This window comes from Psammomys obesus, unplaced genomic scaffold (genome assembly GCF_907164565.1).
Source record: "Psammomys obesus unplaced genomic scaffold, mPsaObe1.curated_primary_1811, whole genome shotgun sequence".
Taxonomy (NCBI): Eukaryota; Metazoa; Chordata; class Mammalia; order Rodentia; family Muridae; genus Psammomys; species Psammomys obesus.
In genome coordinates, this window is record NW_026590677.1 from 1,756,424 (window position 1) to 1,782,111 (window position 25,688).

The 25,688-nt window shown below is 38.5% G+C and overlaps 1 protein-coding gene across 5 annotated transcripts in view; it reads left to right on the forward strand.

The window, feature by feature from the left end:
* Diaph2 (diaphanous related formin 2) overlaps window positions 1–25,688 on the forward strand; it is a 970,999-nt gene that overhangs the window by 68,662 nt on the left and 876,649 nt on the right. For 4 of the 5 annotated variants that reach the window (XM_055608281.1, XM_055608282.1, XM_055608284.1 and 1 more), the window contains one exon: window positions 12,308–12,328. The exons of the other annotated variant lie outside the window; for it this stretch is intronic. In XM_055608281.1, coding sequence (XP_055464256.1) covers window positions 12,308–12,328 — 21 coding nt within the window. The remainder of the gene's footprint in view (window positions 1–12,307; window positions 12,329–25,688) is intronic. 5 annotated transcript variants of the gene reach the window in all.

Consider the following 25,688-nt stretch of genomic DNA (forward strand, 5'->3'; position numbering starts at 1 on the left):
GGGCTGTCCAGCCAGAACCCGGAAGAAATCCCGGGTAACGGGGGATTTGGATCTCTGCGCTGGAGCCACAAGCCTACGTGTCCCGATCACTTTTCCAGGCTGATTGGTGGGCACAAGGGTGCCAGAGACTGAGAGTCCCAGTCGCAAGAAAACCCCATGGGGAAGGGAAGTTGCTAGACTGATCACGGGTCACCCAGTCTTTCCTTGGAAGGTCTCACTGACCTCGGGTACCTGCCGCCAGCACAACTGAGCTCCCGCCGCACGCAGAGAGAGGCTGCGTGCCCAGCTCAAAATTCCTACTCCCTCTTCGGAGGAGGCAGGAGGCGTCCAGCAGAATCTGCCACAGATCACATTGTCTGTACCCCAACCCTAGATCGGGTCTGAGAAAACCCAATCCTTTCGGGCACTCCCCGAAACGCCGCCATAACCCTGCCATGGCAGAGCAGAAGGATAAAGAGGCTCACAGCAGCTTCACAGTGCCAGGACCCCAGTACTGCCGGCTGCTCCTAGCAAAAAAAAAACTTCAGCTCGGGATCTGGGACTGTGGTCATTCAACACATTCTGAGACTCTCCTGGGTCCAGCAAAATAAGGTCTAGCACCAAGTCCTATCACCGGCGCCACCCCCCCAACCCCTGGCAGAGAAAAAAACCCGGCTCAGGATCGGACTGAGAAGTCCCAACCACTTGTGGCACTCCCCTGAGAGCACCACCACAAGCTTGCCATAGCGGAGGGGAAGGTCAGAGAGGATGGACAGAGAGGCAGCCTGCCACAGGTCACAGCACCCCCTCTCCAGCATACCCAGTGGCCCCTAGCAGAGAAACCCAAACTCTGGATCTGAGGACAGTCAACCCTACCGGGTACTCTCTCGGGATCAGCAAACATAGGTTCTACAGCCAGGCTGCTTCTGGCAGAGAGATCTGGGCCCGGGATCTGGGATTGAGAACACTCAACCTAGCTCTTTACTGTGCTACCCCGGGACCAGTGAACATAACCCCTCCTGGCAGAGGGAAAGGACAGAGAGGCAGCACACAGGAAAGGTTTGACACTGAGTCTTGCGGCCACAGTGTCACAGAGCTGACTGTTAGCCTACCCGCACATTTTCCGCAGCAGTACCAAATCAGAGAGTAGAGAGCAAGGGGAACCCCTGTGCATTCCAACTGATCCTGCAAGAGAGTGAGTGAGCCTTCTAGGGAGAGTTTGCCACAGACTCAGGGCCTCTCCACAGAAGCAACCAGACGAGATCCCTGCCACCCACACCCCTAGTGTGGGCATCATAGGGATTCTTGGGATAGCAACCCCAACGTTGAAGCCTCTGCCTTGTGGGTCCACCAGTGTAATCCAGGCAAGTAATCCCTGGATCTCAGAGAGAACTGCATAATAGTGGCCTGTAGGCCACTGCAATAGTCACAGAACATGCGCATGCACACTGCACCCCCTAAAAGCTCATGGGAATAGCACCAGCATCACGTTCCTTACTTAGGCAAAACTGAAACCACAACGCATACTCCCAAACCACTGAACCTCTCTCATCTTTTTGAAAAAACAGTCCAGAAAACAGAAAGAGAAGATCATAGCCCGAACTACAAACTCGAGGAAAAAACAGTGAGGGTTATAAATAACCAGATGGCTAGAGGCAGACGTAAGAACACTCCCAACAAAAATCAGGACATAATGACCTCACCAGCAACCCCACAAAACAATGGACACTTCAATTCACTAGATATATAAGAAATCGACCTCAAAACTATGTTTCTCCAGCTATTAGAGGCCCATAAAAATGAAATGAACAAAGCCCTCAGAGAAATATCCAAAGAAATCGAGACGAACCAAGAAGAAACAAATCGAGCTCTCAGAGAAATGACCTCGAAAATTGAGGCAAACAAAGAAGAAATGCACAAAGCTCTCAAAGAAATGTCCACACAAATAAAGGCAAATAAAGAAGAAATAAACAAAGCTCTCATAGAAATACAGGCAATTATAGCCAAAGAAGTAGAGGCACAATTAGTGATACATAGAGAGGAAACGGAAAAAAAAAATAGAAGCTATCATTGAAAAGCAGGACTCCACATTCAAACAGATAAAGAAAAGGTGCAAGAAATGAAAACAGAATTAGAATCAATAAAGAAAACACAAATAGAGAAAAACCAGGAGCAGGAGAACATAGAGAAAAGATCGGGAACAACAAACGTAAGCATCACCAACAGAATACAAGAGACGGAAGAAAGAATCTCAGGAGCTGAAGATACACTTGCAGGAATTGACATGTCTCTTAAAGAAAAAATAAAATCAGAAAAGTTCCAAACACAAAACATCCAAGAAATCAAGGATACCATGAAAAGAAAAAATTTAAGAATAATAGGAATAGGAGAAAAAGAAGACATCAGGCTCAAAGGTCCGGAAAATATTTTCAAGAAAATTATAGAAGAAAACTTTCCCAACTTAAAGAATGAGATGTCCTACAGAACACCAAGTAGACTAGACCAGAAAAGAAATTCCTCACGTCACATCATAGTCAAAACACTGAACCTATAGAAAAAAGAAAAAAATTCTAAAAGCAGCAAGGGAAAAAGGCCAAGTAAGATATGAGGGTAGACCTATCAGAATCACACCAGATTTCTCAACAGAAACTATGAAAGCCAGAAGGGCCTAGACAGAAATCATACGGGACCACAGATTCCAACCCAGACTACTATACCCAGCAAAACTTTCAATCAACATAGACGGAGAATTCAAAATTTTCCATGACAAAACCAAATTTAAACAATATCTATATAGTAACCCAGCTCTACAGAAGTTACTAGAAGGGAAACTGCAAACCAAAGAAAACAACTACATCTAAGGAAACAGAGGAAATAGATAACTACACAACAAAAAAAAAATTAAAAGAATACAATAAAAAAAACTCAATAACACCACTAACACCACATCAAAAGTAAGCAACAATTCTTGGTCAATAGTATCTATCAACATCAACGGACTCAACTCCCCAATAAAAGTACACAGACTAACAGAATGGTTGCGGAAACAGGATCCAACATTCTGTTGCATCCAAGAAACACACCTATGCAACAAAGATAAACACTACCTCAGAGTAAAGGGCTGGAAAAATGTTTTTCAAGCAAATGGTTCCAGAAAACAAGCTGGAGTAGCCATTCTAATATCTAATAAAATAGACTTTCAACCCAAGTTAATCAAAAAAGATAAGGAGGGCCACTATATTCTCATCAAAGGAAAAATCCACCAAGAGGACATCACAATTTTGAATATCTATGCCCCAAATACAAGAGCACCTACATTCGTAAATAAAACAATTTAGTATTGAAGGGAGACTTCAATACTTCACTCTCTCCAAGGGACAGATCAACTAGACAGAAAATAAATAAGGAAATAAAAACACTTACAGAGTCCCTAAATCAAATCGACCTAATAGACGTCTACAGATCTTTTCATTCAAACTCAAAAGAGTATACCTTCTTTCAGCACCACATGGAACCTTCTCCAAAATAGACCATTTAGTTGGTCATAAAGAAAGCCTCAACAGATACAAAAAGATTGAAATAATCCCTTGTATTATATCTGACCACCATGGACTTAAACTGGACGTCAACAACAACAGAAATAACAAACTGCCTACACGCAGATGGAAACTGAACAACTTGTTACTCAACGACAGCTGGGTTAAGGAAGAAATAAAGAAAGAAATTAAAGACTTCCTAGAATTCAATGAAAATGAAGGCACAACATACCCAAATTTATGGGACACATTGAAAGCAGTGCTCAGGGGAAAATTTATAGCACTAAGTGCCTACAAGAAGAAATCCGTAACATCACATACAAACAACTTAATGGCCCAACTGAAAACCCTAGAATTAAAAGAAGCAGATACACCCAAGAGGAGCAGAAGGCTGGAAATAATCAAACTCAGGGCTGAAATCAATCAGTTAGAAACAAATAAATTATTCAAAGAATCAATGAAACAAAAAGCTGGTTCTTTGAGAAAATCAACAAGATAGACAAACCCTTAGCCAAACTAACTTAAAAGCAGAGAGTATCTATCCAAATCAGCAAAATCAGAAATGAAAAGTGTGAGATAAATATGCCACAAAATTTGAACACCTAAATGAAATGGACAATTTTCTTGATAGATTCCATCTTCCAACATTAAGTCAAGATCTGGTAGAAAGACTGAATAGCCCTATATCCCCCAAGGAAATTGAAGCAGTCATTCACAGTCTCCCCTTCAAAAAAAGCCCTGGGCCAGATGGTTTCAGCGCAGAATTCTACCAGACCTTCAAAGAAGTGCTCACACCAATTCTCCTCAAACTATTCCAGAAAGTAGAAACAGAAGGTACATTACCAAACTCATTCTATGAAGCAACAGTCACCCTGATACCTAAACCACACAAAAACCCAAAAAAAAAGAGAACTTCAGACCTATCTCTCGTATGAACTTTGACGCAAAAATACTTAATAAAATACTTGCAAACCGAATCCAAGAACACATCAAAGATATCATCCACCACGACCAAGTAGGCTTCATCCCAGGCATGCAGGGGTGATTCAGTATATGGAAATCCATCAATGTGACCCACCACATGAAAAAACTGAAGGAGAAAAACCACATGATCATCTCCTTAGATGCTGAAAAAGCATTTGACAAAGTCCAACACCCATTCATGTTTAAAGTCTTGGAGAGATCAGGAATACAAGGCACATACCTAAACATAGTAAATGCAATATACAGCAAGCCTATAGCCATCATGAAACTCAATGGAGAGAAACTTAAAACAATCCCACTGAAATCAGGGAGAAGACAAGGCTGCCCACTCTCTCCATACCTCTTCAACATAGTACTTGAATTCTTAGCCAGAGCAATAAGACAGTTGAAGGAGATCAAAGGGATACAAATCAGAAAGGAAGAGATCAAAGTGTCACTATTTGCAGATGATATGATAGTATACATGAGCGACCCCAAAAATTCAACCAGAGAACTCCTCCAGTTAATAAACACCTTTCGAAAAGTGGCAGGATACAAAATCAGCTCAAAAAATCAGAAGCCCTCTTGTATACCAAAGACAAAAGGGCAAAGAAAGAAATTAGGGAAACAGCACCCTTCACAATAGCCACTAATAACATAAAGTACCTTCGGGTGATGCTACCAAGCAAGTGAAATACCTGTTTGAGAACAACTTAAATCTCTGAAGAAAGAAATTGAAGAAAATCTCAGAAGATGGAAAGATCTCCCGTGCTCATGGATTGGTAGGATTAACATTGTGAAGATGCCCATCCTGCCCAAAGCAATCTACAGATTCAATGCAATTCCCATCAAAATACCAACTCAATTTTTTACAGACATTGAAAAAAAGATTCTCAGCTTCATAGGGAGAAACAAAAAACCCAGAATCTCCAAAACAATCCTGTACAACAACAGATCATCTGGAGGTATCTCTATCCCCGATCTCAAGTTGTACTACAGAGCAATAGTAATAAAAACTGTACGGTATTGGCATAAAAACAGAAAGGAGGATCAATGGAACTGCATAGAAGACCCAGAAATAAACCCACACACCTATGAATACTCGATTTTTGACAAAGAATCCAAACCCATTCAATCAAAAAAAGACAGCATCTTCAACAAATGGTGCTGGTCCATCTGGATGTCTATATGAAGAAAAATGAAGATAGATCTATATTTATCACCCTGCACATAACTAAAGCCCAAATGGATCAAAGACCTCAAAATAAAACCAGATACTCTAAATCAGTTAGAAGAAAAAGTGGGGAACAGCCTAGAACTCATTGTCACAGGAGACAACTTCCTGAACAGAACACCAACAGCACAGGCTCTAATAGCAGTGTTTCAAAGCAGACACTAAGACTCATAACCAAACCCTCGGCAGAGTGCAGGGAATCATATGAAAGAAGGGAAGTTAGTATGATATGGAAAGGATAGGAGCTCTACAAGGACCAAATATATCTGGGCACAGGGTCTTTTCTGAGACTGACACTCAACCAAGGACCATCTATGGATATAACCTAGAACTTCTGCTCGGATGTGGCCTGTGGTAGCTCAGTAACCAAGTAGTTTTCCAAAGTAAGGGGAACACGGACTATTTCTAACAGGATCTCAAGGGCAGGCTGTTTGACACCCCCCCCCCAGGGGAGGAGCAGTCTGTTAGGCCACAGAGGAGGACTTTGCAGCCAGCCCTGAAGATACCTGATAAAACAGGGTCAGATGAAAGGGGAGGAGGTCCTCCCCTATCAGGGGACTTGGAAAGGGGCAGGGAGGAGACCAGGGAGGGAGTGTGGGGTTGGGGAGGGAATGAGGGATCGGGATACAGCTGGGACACAGAGTTAACAAAATGTAACAAAAAAGAAAAATAAAATAAAAAAATAAAATAAAAATAAAAAAAAAAAGAGCAACAATCAATAAATGGGTCCTCATGAAACTGAAATGCTTCTGTAAAACAAAGGACACCATCATCAAAACAAAACGACTGGCTACAGATTGGGAAAGGATCTTCACTAACCCTTTATCGGACAGAGGACTCATAGCCAATATATACATAGATCTAAAGAAGTTGAAATGTAGCAAACCAAGTAATCCAATTAAAAAATGGGGAACAGAGCTAAAGAGAGAATTCTCGACAGAGGAATATCGAATGGCAGAGAAAAACTTAAAGAAATGCTCAACCTCATTAGCCATCAGGGATATGCAAATCAAAACGACCCTGAGATTTCACCTTACACCCATCAGAATGTCCAAGATGAAAAACTCAAGGGACAACATATGCTGGAGTGGTTGTGGAGAAAGGGGAACCCTCCTCCACTGCTGGTGGGAATGTAAACTTGTACAACCACTCTGGAAATCTATCTGGTGCTTTCTAAGACAATTAGGAATTGTGCTTCCTCAAGATCCAGCTATACCACTGCTAGGTATATACCCAAACTTTGCTCAAGTATACAAAAAGGATACTTGTTCAACCATGTTTATTGCAGCTTTATTTGTAATAGCCAGAACCTGGAAACAACCCAGATGTCCCTCAGTTGAGGAATGGATACAGAAATTGTGGTACTTTTACACAATGAAATACTACTCAGCAATTAAAAACAAGGAAATCATGAAATTTGCAGGCAAATGGTGGGATCTAGAAAAGATCATTCTGAGTGAAATATCCCAGAAGGAGAAAGACAAGCACGGTATATACTGACTTATATAGACCTATAAGATATGACAAACATAATGAAAACTATACACCTAAAAAAGATAATCAAGAGAGTGGACATGGGGTAAGGTGATTAATCTTCCTTTAGAAAGACAGATGGGTTTTGCAATGTATGACAGGAGTCTACTGAGCGCATCTGAAAGACTCTATCTAGCAGTGTTTTCAAAGCAGATACAAAGACTCATGACCAAACCTTTGGCAGAGTAGAGGGAATTATATCAAAGAGGGGATGTTAGTATGATGGTGAAAGGATAGGAAGCTACACAATTACCAAATATATCTGGGCATAGGGTCTTCTCAGAGACTGTCATTCAACCAAGGACCATGTATTGATATAACCTAGAACCTCTGCTCAGATGCAGCCTGTGGTAGCTCAGTAACCAATTGGTTTCCCATAGTGAGGGCAATAAGGACTATTTCTAACAGGAACTCAATGACTGGCTCTTTGGCCTCCCTACCCCCCAAGGGAGGAGCAGTCCTGTTAGGCCACAGAGGAGGGCTTTGCAGCCAGTCCTGAAGATACCTGATAAAACAGGATCGGATGAATGGGCAGGAGGTCCCCCCCATCAGTGGACTTGGAAAGGGGCATGGTGGAGATGAGGGAGGGAGGGTGGGATTGGGAGGGAATGAGAGAGTGGGACACGGCTGGGATCCAGAGTTAATGAAATGTAAATGATAAGAAAAAATAAAATAAAATTAAAATAAATTATGTTCACGTAAAAAACAAAGAAAGAATTTGTCAACAAGAAAAACTTATTGCTGTGATAGGTTTTGTTTTAATAGATTTAAAATACTTGTTATTATGGTTCTAATATTCTTTGAAAAGTAGTCTTCAGGTTAGAATTAATTTTTGTAGGAAAAAATGGTAATTTTGATCTGACAAAACCTATATTTTGTATTTCTGAAAAGAGCTTTACATGGCCAGATTTCATAAAATCACCATATGTATCTGTGTATATACATGTATTTATACATATACATATATAATTTATATGTAGGTATATGAATATATTATATATTGGTATTCATATACATACATTTAAAACAAAGTATTAAGCCATTGACTACTGAAGAAAACATTCTTTAGTATAAAAGTGCATTCTAACATTTGGATATTTTATTCATACTTTTTAGTACACTAAGTCTAGTATCAACTACTCAATTTTACAATTCTATTGATTCTATCTTGTACTTTAGGCAAGCTAAATCTGAGTGCTGAGCTATTTAAACATAATGCATTACAGCTCTGCCAGAGCAGAGCAGAACTAGCATGTTTTTTAATCTGGTTCTGGTATCCAAAGGTAGAAACACGTTTCGAACGATAAGTGAAATTTGCCATGAGAATCATTTTCAATAGAATTAGATGATGCATAGGGCTTTTACTCTGAAATTCTGATGAATCTCTTCTCATTTTTTCACTCAAGTCATTGTTCCCAATAAGAAACTTTAGGAAGTGCAAGGCATTCAGTGTTGTTTTTCAAATACCTAAAGGCAACTTTACCAGCAAATCTGTATAACTATATCTTAGTACAAAGTAGAGATAATATATGACTAATCATGTGGTGTTTTAGTGATGGGATTTGTTAGTATCTCTGGCTTATTTGTTGGTGTTGTTTGAGTAAGTGAGACAAACTATAATGAAGATTATATGATGTTCTCATTCCTTGACCTTTGGATAATTACTTATTATCTATGTATAACATATTTTAATTTTAAATCATACTCTGTTCTTTTCATCTGATGAAAACTATGTCGACTTTCAAATCTCATGTTCATTTTCATATAAAGATGAAAGAATATTTGGCTGAGGCTGAAGCTTAGCAGTAAGTGCACCTGCCTAACATATTAAAGCTTTAGATTTCATCTCTAGCACTGGAGAAAGAGTGGCAGCTAGAGACATATGGAGAAAGGAAAGTGGCTAGCTAGGAGCTTATTTTAACTGCTTTGTTCAAATGATAGAAATGGAGTATTTCTTTTAAGACATCAAATTTTTCCCTTTTTAAGTAGTTGCAACATTAGTTCTACTGTTTAGATGGCTCTTATTTGACTCATTCATTATTCTTGTTAGGTCTTCTTTCATAAGGCTTCCAAGATTAGAGATTTTTGTGTGCTTTTGTTTTTTTTTGTCTATTATTATTTTATGAGTGAAATATTTTGATGGAGGCTGACAAGCATGTTTTGAAGTTTTCTCACCTTGGAGAGACATTAATTAGTACTGTTTTTTATCATTAAAATAATGAAAATTGTGTATATAATTCACTGAATAACAATATTCAGTACAAAACAATGCTTTTACCTGTTCATCATCATGACAGTCAGTTTTGCACTAATTATCACTGATTTTGTGGTTGTTGGACTGTATGGAGTTTAGGGTCCTGCCCTGCTGTCTGGCTTTCAGTAGGTGATAAATATGCTTAGCCTGACTTTTACATTTCTTTTTTTTTTTTCATTATATTGATATACTCAGTAAAGATGTTTCCTCATTTAATGCCAATATGATAGTTACCTATCATGTTATATAAAGGCTTCGTAGGTAATCAGTGTTCTCATCTGTAAGTAAAACCGATTTTAAAGTGGAAGAATGTTCCATAGTCACATGTAAGATATGGGGGGACTATAGTTAAATTTTAGTGTAAATTTTGTTTTCTCCTTTAACTGCATTTGTTGTTTTATATGGAATGTAAACAATGAAAAAGTGAGCTCAGTGGCAAATAGCCATCATGTTCCTGGGAAACACTGTTAAAAGATGATGAAGCAACACACAAATTTATGTCAGAACTTGTTTCTGAGACTAACAAGTCTAGTTTTGCATCATTAATTTTGTTACAGTTACTATCAGATAAGAGGATATTAAGGTAACCACAAGTTGATGTTGTAAAACTACTGTTTGGTCTTCTCCACACACTTAATGTATTAATATACATTATTCAATAATAGACACTTGTGTGAATACTAAAGGAATAGTAGATTAAGTAACTCAGTGATGAGTGAACTTTAAATAGGTATGTGGAGAACCTTGTTTGCATTCATTACTCTGGGAGCCAAATGCATGTTATTATAGGAGGTGTGGTGCTAGACCTGACCTAAGGGAGTTGGCATGTGTGGATTATTTAGTTACAAATAACAAAGAAGATTTTATAGTTTCAAAGTGCTATTGCAGAAATCAAAAACAGGCTGTGATAGTATTGCTAAAGCTAACCCCCTGATTCATAATACAACAAGAGGCGCACTGTGCTCCTGGTGTTTTAGAGACAATCTTGCAGTACACCTAAGCAAATGTAGACATTCTGAGGAAATGTTTTTCACAAGAATCTTAATGTTAATGAGGCAAATGTGTTTGTTCTTATACAATATAAGGAAAGCAGTTTATTTCCAGTTTTAATCCTGACTTTTGAAATTGAGATTTCAGAACATGTCCAATTACAATTTTGAGAACATGTGAGGCATTGAGTGGTATGGTTGTTAAAAAAATGTAATAGTACGTAATATAAAATGGTTAGATCAACTATTTCCATAGATTTGTGGACTTAACCAATATAAGAAGTAATTAAAAGTTGTAGAATACATGTCAGTATGTATGTATGCATTTATTGTTACTATATTTTGCCATCATCAGATATTTTTTCCTTGATCCTTTCCTTTTTTTTATTTTTTATTAATTACACTTTATTCATTTTGTATCCCCCCATAAGCCCCTTCCTCCTCCCCTCCCGATCCCACCCTCCCTCCCCTTTCTGCATGCATGCCACTCCCCAAGTCCACTGATAGAGGAGGTTCTCCTCTCCTTTCTGATCTTAGTCTATCAGTTCTCATCAAAAGTGGCTGCATTGTCCTCTTCTGTGGCCTGGTAAAGCTGCTCCCCCTCAGGGGGAGGTGATCAACGAGCAGGCCAATCAGATTATGTCAGAGGCAGTCCTTCTTCCCATTACTATGTAACCCACTTGGACACTGAACTGCCATGGGCTACATAATTGTCTAATGGGCTGCCATTGTCTAAATAATTGTTGCTTGTAAACAGTGTGTTGAATGAATTTTTAAGAAACTTGCTTCTCTTTTTGGAGACCTGGATTCTTCTGTAATCATTTAATTGAAAGCTGCCATAATCTTTTTATATCTTATGATATCTTCCTTAGCCTAGTGGGCATTCAGTTAAATTTTGATGTTTGTTTGAAAAGCACTAGCTGAAAAATAAAACACATCTTGACAATTGTTATCAGATGAATGGTGTTCAATGGTGAATTAGCTCTTTTTGGTACCCTGCTTGATACTCATTTGTGGGAATCGGATAACAGTGGTTTGACTTACATTTGGATTTTGGCATAGATTATGTTTATGTTGAGATTTTTAAACAGAATCCTGCCTCTCAGAAATTGTCTTATCTCTGGAAATTTCTGAACTCTTTCTTTGGTATTAATATATGCATTTTTATAGTGCATTGTTTGTTCTCACATAATATACAAAACTGATTTCATACTTGGAACACATGATTTAAAAAAGGATAACAATGAATTTGTCTTATAATTTAAAAATTTAAGTTAAAACAATGTTGTACATTTTAAATTTATAGCAATATAAAATGTTACAGCTTTAAATGAAAGTTTACCTCTGAACATGATACATGACTTTAAATGCAACATTTGTATTTTAAAATAACTTTCTCCAACTGTATGCTTACCCTAGCTAGGAAAGAAAACAAAAGCAATATTTGGAAAAAATTTCTTCTGATAATTTCTTTGAGGGCCTGTCTACAGGAAAAATTTCTAAGTGTATATTACAGTTACATTTAATATTTAGTTTGTAGTACATGAAAATTCTATTAGAATGTAGATTTAAAAATATCCAAATCACAATTATTGTTTCTCTCTATTCTTTAGAATATAGATTTTGAAATGTGGCACCCATTAATATTGGTATTTTGTTTTAACATCAAGATCTGAATCATTAAATGTCTTAATAGAGTAGGCCAGTCACTAATTTATTAAGCACATAACTTCTCTGAACACTTCTGATTACTAACATTATTGCTGTTTTTTTTTTTTTTTTCACACCATAACCATTCTCTGTTGACAACTTCATGCAGATAGTTGGAAGTAAAGTTACGGTAAGTACAAAAGATATGTTTTACCCTTAACACTATAGTTGTGTTTTGTGGATTTGTAATTTTTGCATGCAATATTTAAGGTTTGGTTTTTCATTTACTGTATATTCTTCAGAGTGTTAAGATGAATATTGAGATCAAGTGATTAAAATTTTGCCATGTTAAGTAGTTTCTTACAGTTTTGTAGTATGGTGTATAACTAGAATATGTCCAGGTTTTCTTAGAAGTTTATTTTTTTATCTTCACCCCATCCTTTGGTAATTACACCTGTGTCAATTTAGATAACTCAGATGAAATTGTGTGCTTTATGTCACTTTCTCGGGATGGGGGTGGTGTGTTCCTAAAACATTATACTTTTGTTTACACAAATTGTTATTATGAAGTTTTTCTTTGATTATGGTGTCATATATAAATGAAAGTAACTGAGGCTATACAGTTAGGAGACCGGAAGACCTGTTTTTTGTTGGATGGTTTGAATTGGCTCTGAATTTTGGGGTGTAATTTTTTTCTAGACTTTAGATATTATGTGGATCAGTTGAAGTCATCAACTTATGTTTTAAGGTTCTTTATGAACTACCACTTAAAAATTTTACACTTAAGTTATTGCACTTAAAAGAGACCCATGTAGCAAGCCAGACATTGCATGCATTGTAATTCAGAGTTGTTTGCAATACTTTCTTCTTTTCTTTTATTAAATTTATTTTATTTTTTATTAATTACAGTTTTTTACTTTGTTTCCCACCTGTAGCTCCTGCTGTCTTCCCCTCTTAATCCTACCCTCCCTCCCTCTTCTCCACCTATGCCCTTCCCCCAGTCCACTGATAGGGGAGGTCCTCTTCCACTTCCTTCTGAACCTAGTCTATCAGGTCTCATGAGGAGTGGCTGCATTGCCTTCCTCTGTGGCCTGGTAAGGCTGCTTTCCCCTCAAGGAGAGGTGATCAAAGGGCAGGCCAATCAGTTCATGTCAGAGACAGTCCCAGTTCCCATTACTAGGGAACCCCTCGGACACTGAAATGCCATAGGCTACATCTGTGCAGGGGCTCCAGGTTATCTTCATGAGTGGTCCTTGGTTGAAGTATCAGTCTCAGAAAAAGACCCCTGTGCCCAGATTTCTTGGTACTCTTGTTCTCCTTGCGGAGCTCCTGTTTTCTCCAGGTCTTTCTATCTCCCCCGTCTTTCATAAGATTCCCTGCACTCTGCCCAAAGTTCGGCTGTGAGCCTCAGCATCTGCTTTCATACCTTGCTGGGTAGACTCTTTCAGTGGCCCTCCATGGTAGGCTCTTGTTCTGTTTTCTCCCTCTTCCAGTGTTCGACCCATTTGCTTTTCTGAATGAGGACTGATTATTCTATTCAGGATCCTCCTTTTTGCTAGCTTTTTACGTGTACACATTTTAGTTTGCTTATGCTATATTTTATGTCTAATATCTACTTATAAGTGAGTATGTACCATGTGTATCTCTCTGCTTCTGGCATATCACAATCAGGATGATCTTTTCTAGTTCTCATCATTTTCCTGCCAATTTTATGATTTCCTTGTTTTTAATTGTTGAGTAGCATTCCATTGTGTAAATGTACTACAATTTCTGTATCCATTCCTCCATTGAGGGACATCTGTGTTGTTTCCAGATTCCGGCTATTATGAATAAAGCTGCTTCAAACATGGTTGAACAAATATCCTTATTGTGTACTTGAGCATATTTTGGGTATATGCCTAGGAGTGGTATAGCTGGATCTTGAGGAAGCACTATTCCTAATTGTTTGAGAAAGTGCCAGATTGATTTCCAGGTTGTACAAGTTTACATTCCCACCAGCATTGGAGGAGGGTTCCCCTTTCTCCACATCCTCCCCAGCATGTGTTGTCACTTGAGATTTTGAACTTAGTCATTCTGATGGGTGAAAGGTGAAATCTCATTGTTGTTTTGATTTCCATTTCCCTTGTGTCTGGAGTATTCTTCAGGAAGATGAGTGAGGTCCACTGGTTTGAGAATGGATGTTGGTGTTTCAGCTGTAGTTAAGGGAGGAAGGTAGCAGGTGCATGTTCAAAAGTGCGGGAGAGCAAGAGCGGGTGTGAGGGTGGAAATGTGCCTTGAAGGAAAGGGTGCTAGAGCTGGAAGATGCCTTGAATGTGGGGCTTAAGCCCAGGAGGGGGAGTGGGTACTGGTATTGTTCATGGGTATATTGTGCATGTGCAGGTGTCCTGAGTACCTCAGTGGCCTACGGGCTTGTCCTCCTGGTATTCAGATCTGTCTGGACTCCAGGAATTGTTTGCCTGGACACAGCTGGTAGATCCAGGTAACAGGAGCTTCAATACTGAGAACACTGTCCCAAGAATCCCTATGTTGCCCACAGTGGGTATTTTGTTGGGAGGTATCCTATGTCTGGCTGATAGTGTACATGCAACCTGGCTCTGGGGTTCTGCATGCACTCACTTGAAAGCACACTCACTTGCTAGCATGCCTAATTAGAAAGCACAGGGGTTCCCCCTGTTCTCTATTGAGAGTGCAGGAGATATGTAAGCTTAGTGGTTTCCACTGTTTGTCTGCTGGGCAGGGAGACCCTTACTTCATTAGCCACTTCTGTTGTCTCAGTCAGGGAGCATGGGTGTGGCAGACCTGGGAAGCTGGTACAGCTGCCCGCTGGGAGGCCATGGTTAACCTGTACAGTAGCCTGCAGACCTGGGAGACTCCTACAGCAACCCTCTGGGAGGCCCTTACAGCCATCCACCATTGCAGCAGAACTGGGGGACTTGTACAGTTACCTGCTTGGAGGTCCTGGGAAGCCTGTATAGCAGCCAGCAGACCTGGGAGGCCCGTATATCAGTCAGCTGCTGTGGAACTGGGAGGTCTGCCTCTGATGTTTCAGTTAGTGAGTAGGGGAGGTCAGTGTTTGGAGCAGTAGGTATTCCTCAGCTGAGGAGAGAGGGATGCCCATGCTTGGGTTAAGGGGAAGTGCAGAGGTGATGAATATTTACTGCTTGTGGTCTCTGTAGAAGTCTGCATGTGACCTGGATCCAAACGGTCTATGCTCATGGGTTGTCCCTCCTGCCCGGGAAGCCTCAACGTGGATGTTCTGGCTTCAGTTGCCCCTCTACTCACCTATTTTAGAGTTTTGGATCCTGTGCCTCTCAGATACGGTGTGTGCTGTTTGCCACCATCATGGATCTCCCCCGTAATTACTTTTGTTCATTTAGTATGTATCAATTATTTGGAGAATAGAATATGAAACATCTCTAAAGTTATAGGGAAATGATGTGTTTAGCATAGAGAATGTGTTTAATGCTGTTAAGATTATCTTCTTTTACCTCCTTTCCTCCCTCTCCTCGGGAGGCGTTGAATATGTTTTCAGAACATGTTACTTTCCTCCTTAAAAGTGTCAAATAGCTCCCAATTTCCTTTGTTATCTCATCTCTTCTTCCTTAAAATATTACAGTGATTTATATGTGTACATGTACTTGTCAGGGCACATGTGTATAAGTCAGAGGACATCTTGCACAAGTCAGTTATCTCCTTCTACCATAAGGATTTAAATCAGGTTGTCAGGCTTGAGGCCAGTAACTTTACCTACTAAGCCATCACTCTGATCTTATGATTCCTGTAAAAATAGTCATCTTTAGCTGTCTTCATGCCTTTATCTATACACTTGACAGTACCTAAAGACACTTTTCTTGAGTCCTTATAAATCAAATATACACTAGCTTTAAACTAGAACACTTTTCTCTTCTTTTGCTGGCCCCGCAAGTACCTAAGTATTTTTATTAACTTTCATGTTGCTGGAGAAGCTGTCCTAGGTAACTCCTTCTATCCCATAGCAACACGTATTTCACATTTTAGAATACAACTCTTATTTGTCTTCTTTTGCCAATCAATACAGCTTTTGCTTTCAAGAAACTGGGTCTAAAGGGGAGGAAGACATGACAAAAGATAGATGTATGGAACAGAGAGAGGGCCCAAAGAGGCTATATTGTCAGTATTGCAAAGTGAGAGACTAACAAGTGTGCATGGGTTCCAGTGTGTTTTGAAAGCCGATGTTATATGTGCCATGTATAGAACCAGAGTATAACTTGTTTCATAGCCATTTTCTGATATCTCATCTGCTTCTCCCAATTGAATTGACAAGTTATGCTTCAAAGAAAATACGCTATAGAAATCCCTTCTACAGGAAAGGAAGAAGGTTTAATTTAGAGGTAGGCAGGATACATTATGGAAATCTTTTTGTACTTATTTTATTTTATTTTGCAGTGGAAGAGATGAACAAACAATGTATAAAATCACCCCAGTTAAAAGACAGCTACAAAAGGGCTTATGTGTCATGGACTCATTAATCTTCAATAGGTGGGAGGAATTTTTTTGCTAGTAAAATTGGCAGGTACAGAGGAGGACTTTGCAGCCAGCCCTGAAGATACCTGATAAAACAGGGTCAGATGAAAGGGGAGGAGGTCCTCCCCTATCAGTGGACTTGGAAAGGGGCAGGGAGGAGACCAGGGAGGGAGTGTGGGGTTGGTGAGGGAATGAGGGAGTGGGATACAGCTGGGACACAGAGTTAACAAAATGTAACTAAAAAGAAAAAAATAAAAAAAAATAAAAAGAAAGAAATTTCATAGAGCTGCCTACGGTAGTCGAGTTCACAAATAATAATAATAATAATAATAATAATAATAATAATAATAATAATAGTGTGGTTACTTAGAGATTTTAATGTTAAAAAATGAGTTCTGGAGAGAAAGTGAACTTAGAACCGTGGAATATATAAGGAAGTAAGTTTGCATGGTCTTTTCCCTTTTGTTTCTCTAGTATGTTTTTTAAACATTGCTGTTGCATTTCATTTTTCATATTTATAAATTTTACTTTAAAAAGCAAGCCTGAAAGCTGTCCATTATTAGGAAAGAATTACACTTCATCTCCATATAACCAAGATCCAGGTTATATGGATCTTGGCTTTGTGAATATTCTGACCATATTCACTTCACAGATTTTGCATGAAGTCTTTCTTAATTTTGATTCCCTAAACCACCTTCTATCTCCACCTGATACCTTGCCAGAATACCTGTAGCTCTTTATTTTTAACATGTTATTCCTTTCTCAATGGCAGGCTCTTTGACCTCCCCACCCCCCAAGGGAGGAGCAGTCCTGCTAGGCCACAGAGGAGGACTTTACAGCCAGTCCTAAAGATACCTGATAAAACAGGGTCAGATGAAAGGGGAGGAGGTCCTCCCTAATCTGTGGACTTGGAAAGAGGCAGGGAGGAGATGAGGGAGGGAGGGAGGGATTGGGAGGGAATGAGGGGCCGGATACAGCTGGGATACAGAGTTAATAAAATGTAACTAATAATAAAAAATAAAAAATCAAAAACAAAACAAAACGAAAAAAAAAAAAAACCAAAAAACATGTAGTTCCTTCCAGTTTGGTAATTCCTATTACCAAATCCCAAAGGACTTTTTAGAACGACATTTCTATTTTACTTTAGAGTAATTTATATACTTGAGAAATAAACCTCTGTCATTGTTTGGGTTTGTCTTTCTGTCCATAAGACAGAGCATTCATTCTTTCTAACCATTATAGTTAGAGGCAGGGTCTCATATAAGCATCCAAGGTTGTCCTCCTATACTGCCATTACAAGCATACTCTATCACATCTAACTGCTTTTTCTGAAGCCCAAAGTTACTAGGTACCTGTTATATGCCAGGCACTATGCTTGGAGCCAGTTATATACCAGGCACTATGCCAGACCCCCTGACCATAATGCCTGACATTGCATCCTACTACACATTGATACCCAGAGAAAATTACGTCAACTACATGAAAGTGGAAAAATGAATTTCTTTTTCTGTTTAGGTTAAAATTCAGGGGAATGGGAATTAATCTCATTTCATCTCTACCTTTTTCATATCAGTGTTATAACTTAAAAAAAAAAAGAAACAAAAACGTGGAAATATGCATATAGAGCTCGGCATTCAGGCTCTATTTAAGGAAATGGCAGGTTAGTCTTTCTGCTGAATTCACTGTCTTCACTCTTCCTTGGCAGGACCTGTAGTACACTGGAGCTGAGAACCATTATTTAAATACACAGATCCTAATTTCTAGGCCTTCTTGTAGTGCTAGAATGATAAAGTATACTGGTAGTCCTCATGGAGCTAACATTTTCTTTGGGGAAACAAACAGTAAGACACATATCAAATATTGCGGCAGATTTTGGCAAGTGCTATGCAAGAAAAAAGTAAAAAAAAATACAAAACATCAAGATGAGAAAACAGTGGTCGGCAGTTTGTTGTTGTAAATAGGCAAGCTCTGGAAACAAGTGATATTTGGACAGAGAACTAAGTGAAAATGAAAATAGCATGCAGATATTTGTTGAAGAGCTTTGCAACCAGAGACAATGTCAAATGTGAAGGCCTTGAGGCAAGAATGTGCATGGAGTTTTTAAGGACTAGCATGGAATATACTGTGGGTAGCATGAGACGAGAAAAAGACAGGAAAGGAGGTATTTAATAAACAACATGAAGAGCTAGTTACAGTAGCTGAAAATACATTAAGCATTGTTAGCAGTCCCAAGACATGGAAAAGTAAGCTAAGGTCATTTTAGGAGAGTACTGTGACTGATGTGTCAGTTGAATAGTCATTGGGGAACTTTGGACATTTTTGAGACATAGAATAACAATTGGAGGTTTCTCCTGAGGAGCAGTCAACATAGCAGTATGTGAATTGATTAGGTTATGTGAATTGACTAGGACAGAGAGATCAAGCAGGTCGTTTCTGTAGTTCTTTCATATGACTCTAAACTGGAATATGTGGTTAGTAAGAACTAAATGGAGGGTATAGGTGAGAGAACAAGGAAGTCTGCATGTGAAATATATCAGCCTCAGTAAATGAATTAAAAAGGGCAGAAGAGATGTGTGCCTCAATAATGACTGAAATTTCAAGTGTGGCTGCCCCAAGATGATGAATTCAGTTAGACTTGTAAATCAAGGAAAAATAATTAAGATCACAAAAGTAGAAGTAAAGTCTGACCATGCAAAGACATTCTTTAGTTTTATAGCATTAACAGTATGATTTTTAGAACGTGGCTTATTGTTGCAGTTTACTGCTTTTACTATTTAAAATATCCTCTCTGTACCCCACTGATGAGAAGACATCACTTATCATTTGAGTATCTTTCACTTGGTCATAAACTGAAGCCCAGCTATCTTTACTAAGTCAGGAGGGCTGTGTGTATATCCCAGTGACTCAGTGGGTTGGCATAGAGAACAGTAATGCATATTTCATAGTCTTGAGTATTGTTATTCAGATAGACAATCTTAAATGTTTAAGAAGTCTCTGTCTCTTCTTTTTTTTATCACACCAAGTGTAGGTAACTTTATTCAAGATTTTGACAAAAATGATCCCCAAGGTAATATAAATTTAGATACCTTAAAAAGTCTAGATGTGAAATTTCAAAAGAAAATTGTTTCAATTTCAAATGAAGTTCAAGTCAAAAGTCAAACAAATTTTACAAATCATGAATACTATTTTCCTTTTAAAATTCATTACATTTTCAAAGACAGGTCACCATTTTTTTCTTCGATACTGGCCATTTGGAATCAATTAACATGATTTATTTCTTTAAGTTATCAGTTTGTACCTATCCTGAATATCTTGCTATAATTAAAAATATAAACCCAGAAGCCACAGTTCTTTCTTGCAGCCTCTGAGATGCTGAGACAAGTATTACACTCTACCTGGTTTATGCAATACTGGGGATTTAACCCAGTACTTCATGTTAGGCAGACACTCCTCTGAGCCACATCTTCAGGCCCTTGATAGTAATTTTACTACATTTCTTCTCATCATGTGTTGGCATTGGTTTGGTTCCTTTTGTGATCTTTGTAAATGATTGCAGTCCATAGCACAAGCTCCTCATCATAGTGAAGGTTAATTACAAATGATATTTTAACCTTTAATCTGGCTGTGAACAACACTTTCACTAACTGAGAGACTCACAGAGTTTTTTTTTTTCCCCAAAATAGAGCCCTGTGGGTTTCTAGGATCAGGATGGGGAAGAAAGCAATGCCAACGAGACAGAAATAGCTATAGAAATTGAGGCCAAGCTTGCACCAAAGTGTGAGACCCTGTCAAGAAAGCGAGAGAGACATTGAGATTGAGTGAATTATTTATGACAAGTTTTAAGTAAGTTCAAATGTTCTTGATATGTACCTGGCTATAAACCATCTACTACTAATAGTATCCATAAAATAACACTGAACATTTCAATATTTTTTGTGAGCTGTTATTCTATTAATAAATTGAATTTTTATTAGTTTAGCAGTATAATACCTCAATGATTACTTTATGCTAATATTATACCCACGTCACACCAATTATATTAATATATCTTCTGACAGAATATTTAATCTTAATTTTCTATTTTTTCCCCTTCCATAATTAGGTAGTCCAGAAGGGGGAGACAAAACATTGATTATTGGAGTTTGAAGTAGTTGCTTCATGATGAAACATTGCTTTCTCCCACTCCAAGTTGATTTTATTTTTCTAAGAGATTTGGACATTGTGGAATAGTTGCTACTGTAAAAGAATTAGTTTTGACGATGGTAACAACCTTATTAAAATATAAATTCAAGCAGAATAAAAATAATCAATGCCATTATTTTTAATGATAAAGTAGAAAAACTCGTTTGTTAATCACATGAAAGGAGGCCGGAGACTATTGAATGGTGGTATATAATAAGTGATCTTTTAAAGAACCATAAAGACACTATTAAAGTACTCATGTTAGTCCTCCTAATTTCACCTTCATTAGTGCAATGTACTAGTTAGATTCTCATTTTCTTATGTTTTAACATTGTGCAAGCTCTCTTGTATATTAGGCTTGTTATGGATAAGGACAGAGGGGGTCTGGAACCTGGCTCAGTGGTAAAACATTTGTCTAGCTGATATACCAAAACAAAGCAACAAAACTCAGAATATTTTTTCTTTTAAATTAATTCAATTTATATATCAGTCATAGGCCCTTGCTTCCCCTCCTTCCAGTCCCACCCTTCCTCCTGCATGTGTTCTCCCCTATTATTCAGATTAGGGGAGCCTCCCTACCCAGGTAGCCCGGCTGATCTATTCACATGAGGACTGAGTTGGTCTTCCTTCCCTGTGTTCTTGTAGGAAAGACCCATCAGGGGGAAGTGATCAGAGAGCAGGCAACATAGTCTGTGTCAGAGATATCCTCACTCCCCTAACTAGTGAGTCCACATGAAGCCCATTGGGCTTATCTTCTTGTGGTCTGTGCATTGTAGAATAGCTAGAATTCTCAACAAAGGAATGTTGAATGGCAGAGAAACAGTTAAAGTAATGTTCAATGTCCTTAGTCATCAGGGAAATGCAAATAAAATCAATTCTGAGATTCCATCTCACACCCATTAGAATAGCTAAGATCAAAAACTCAAGTAACAGCTCATGCTGGAGAGGATGTGGAGAAAGGGGAACCCTCCTCCATTGCTGGTGGGAGTGCAGACTTGTACAACAATTTTGGAAATCAATCTGGCACTTTATCAGAAAACTGGGAAGAGCATTATCTCCAAATCCAATCATACCACTCCTGGGCATATACCTAAAAGATGCCCCATCGTTCAGCCAGGACAACTATGTTCATAACAGCTTTACTCGTAATAGCTAGAAACTGGAAACATACATACAAACAAACAAATAAACCCAAACACTAGATGTCCCTCAACTGAAGAATGGATACAGAAACTCTGGTACATTTACACAATGGAATACTACTCAGCAATTAAAAACAAGGAAATTTTGAAATTTACAGGCAAATGGATGGAAATAGAGAAGATCATCCTGAGTGAGGTAACCTAGAACCAAAAAAACACACATGGTATATACTCACTTATAGGCAGAATTTAGTCATAAAACCCAGGATACTAAGACAAAATCTGCATGTGTTTTGAAAGATTTTATTACTTAAATCTATATTCCGTTTTAGAATAATTCCTAATCTATTCCTATGATTAAAGATCTAGAGGACAAAAAACCCCTGCACCTGCTATTCTGTGGGCCCAAATGACTGAGTAGGAGTGATGTTTGTATTTTTCAAACTGTCATTTGTATTTTGGCAACATTGATGCAGGTAAACAGATGACACTGTGCAACTTCACTGGGAGGAAAAGTACAAAAATAATGCTTCATTGGGGGTCCAAAAATAAACACTAGAAAGAATTCCATTTATAGCATTGGCCTTTAATTTTTGAAGCCATTTTTTCTATGCTAAAGAGATAAAACATTGTCCCTTTGAGTTTTCTATCATTCATGTTCACCTTTGTTATGCACTCTTGTCTTTTATAATTAATTTAAATTAAACATTAACTTTGTTTAATTAATACTATTTAATTAAAATGCTTATAAGCTCTCAAAGAGCAAGGACCATGTCTTAGTATGCCTTAGATATTTTCAAATACACTGTTCAGGCTATAACAGCAATGAAATCATTAGTATTCCTCTGTTCAATCACTGCATTCTTATAACTGCACTGAAGTTGAACTGCATATGAACTGAAATTGGAAGACTGCTAGTTATTTTATATTATTTTTCAAAAATAGTCCTTATTCTTCAGAGATTCAGTCCAGCATCATAAAAATATTTTCCTGCTTAAAATAAAAGTTAGCAATTTTAAGTATGTTTCTTGTTGTTAACTTTTCTACATTGGGGACAGTTTTTTAATTATCACCTATGGACTCTCTTAGGGCACTTGTAGTGCTGTTCAGCTTCTTATAAATCAAGTTTTCCTGCTAGAGTTGTCATTTTCTCCTGTTTCTTTTTCTCCTTCCTTCCTTCCTTCCTTCCTTCCTTCCTTCCTTCCTTCCTTCCTTCCTTCCTTCCTTCCTTCTTTCCTTCTTCTTTTAGTAGATGTTCAGTCTATAGATTGGGGTCAGAAAAATCTGGGTCCAGAGAGGACTGTAGAGACTGTTGCACCAGCCAAGGACCATGCATAGGGAGGACATAGACCCCCTTCCCCACTCAGATGTAGCCCATAGACAGCTCAGTCTCCATGTAGGTTCCCAAGTAAGGGAAGAAGAGACAATCTATGACATAAACTAAGTTGTCTGCTCCTTGATAACTTCTCTCTGGTGGGGCAACCAAGCCAGCCCACAGAGGAAGAGGATCCAGGCAGTCCTGATGGGACCTGACAGGCTAGGGTGGTACAGTAGAAGAGGAGGACTTCCCCTATCAGTGGACTAAATGAGAGGGATAGGGGAAGAAGAGGGATTGAGGGTGGAACTGGGAGGAGATGAGCTTGGGGGTTACAAAGGGTATACAAAGTAAATAAATTGTAAAAAATATATAATAATAATAAAAGAAAAATGAAATAATTTTCCATATTTTAAAAAGGTACATAGAGGACCTTCACCAAACCTATATGTGACAGAGGGCTACTATCCAGAATGTATAAAAAAAAACTTAAGAAGTCAAACAACAACCTCCCCCCCACAAAAAAAAAATAAAACAAAACAAAAATCAAAAACAAGTAATCCAATTAGAAAATAGTATACAGGGCTAAATAGAGAATTCTCAATAAAGGACTATTGAATGCCAGAGAAACACTTAAAGAAATATTCAACACCCTTAGCCATCAACGAGATGCAAATCAAAACAACACTGAGATTTTATCCTAGAACCACTGGACTGGCTAAGATCAAAAACTCTAGTGACAGCACATACTGGAAAAGGATGTGAAGAAAGGGGAACCATCCTCCATTGCTGGTGGGAATGTAAACTTGTACTTTGAAAATTAGTCTGGTGCTTTCTCAGAAAACTAGGAACAGTGCTACCTCACAGTCCAGCTGTTCCACTCCAAGGCAAATATATGAAATATGCTCAAATATACAACAAGGATATTTGCTCAACCTTGTTTGTAGCAGCTCTATTAGTAATAGCCAGAATGTGGAAACAACCTATATGTCCCTCAACAGAGGAATGGATACAGAAACTGTGGTACATTTACAGAATGGAATACTTCTTAGCTATTAAAAACAAGGAAATCATGAAATTTGCAGGCAAATGGTGGGGACTAGAAATGATCATCTTGACTGAGGTAACCCAGAAGCAGAAAGATACCCATAGTGTATACTCACTCATAAGTAAATATTAGCCATACAATAAAGGATAAACATATTAAGATCTACACTCCTAAAGAAGCTAAACAACAAAGACGACCCTAGGGAAGATGCTCAATCCTCATTATGAAGGACAAATGTGATAGACAATGGAAGCAGAAGAAGACAGGGAACAGGACCTCTGAAAGATTCTAATGATGTAGGTATTGAAGCAGAGGCCGAGACTGATAACCAATCTTTGGGCAGAATGCAGGGAATCTTATGACAGAAGGGGAAGATAGAAAGGCCTGGAGGAGACAGGAACTCCAATAGGAGACCAACAGAGCCCCACCCCCCAAAAAGTGAGGCATGGGGGTCCTGCAGAGACTGATACCCCAATGAAGGACAATGTAAGGAGAGGACCTAAAACCCTTGCTCAGATGCAACCCATAGACTTAGTATCCAAGTGGCGTCCCTAGTAATGGATCAGGTGCTTTCTCTGGCATGTACTTAGTGACAGGCTCTTTGATCACCCCCTGGCCTGGTGGGAGACAGCCTTGCCAGGCCACAGAGGAAGACAATACAACCAGTCCTGATGAGACCTGACAGGCTAGGGTAAAAAAGAAGAAGAGGAGGACCTCCCCTATCAGTGGACTAGGGGAGGGGCATAGGGCCAAAAGATTGAGGTAGGGAGGGTGATTTTGGGAGGAGATCAGAGAGCGAGCCACAGCCAGGATACAAACTGAATAAATTGTAATAAAGAATAATAATAAAATAAAATTTTAAAAAGAGAACTGAAATATAAAACGCTCCAAATTCCTTCAAATACATGATATAGAAGTTACAACGCTTACTCCTCTATCTATCTATCTATCTATCTATCTATCTATCTATCTATCTATCTATCTATCTATCTATCTATCTATCTATCTAGGTAATGCAATTATGATGAGGAAAAAAAGTGAGCCAAGAAAATGAATAATAGTAAAATAAACTGACATATATGCTCAAAAGTGTGATAATGAAACTTGCTACTTAAGTTCATACTTGTGTACTAACTTAAAAGATTGATTTAAAAAGACCACTGCCCTGTTTGAAAGGTAGTTGGTGGAGTAACAAAAGGAAATTGTACTGCTTATCTTTTTGTTTGTTTGTTTGTATGTTTTTGTCAAAGTAGACATATCTGGGAAAATGGAATAGTAATTTAGAAATTGCCTCCATCAGATTGTCCTCTATGCAAGTCTGTAGGGCATTTTCTGTATTAGTAATTGAAGCCCAAGGGTC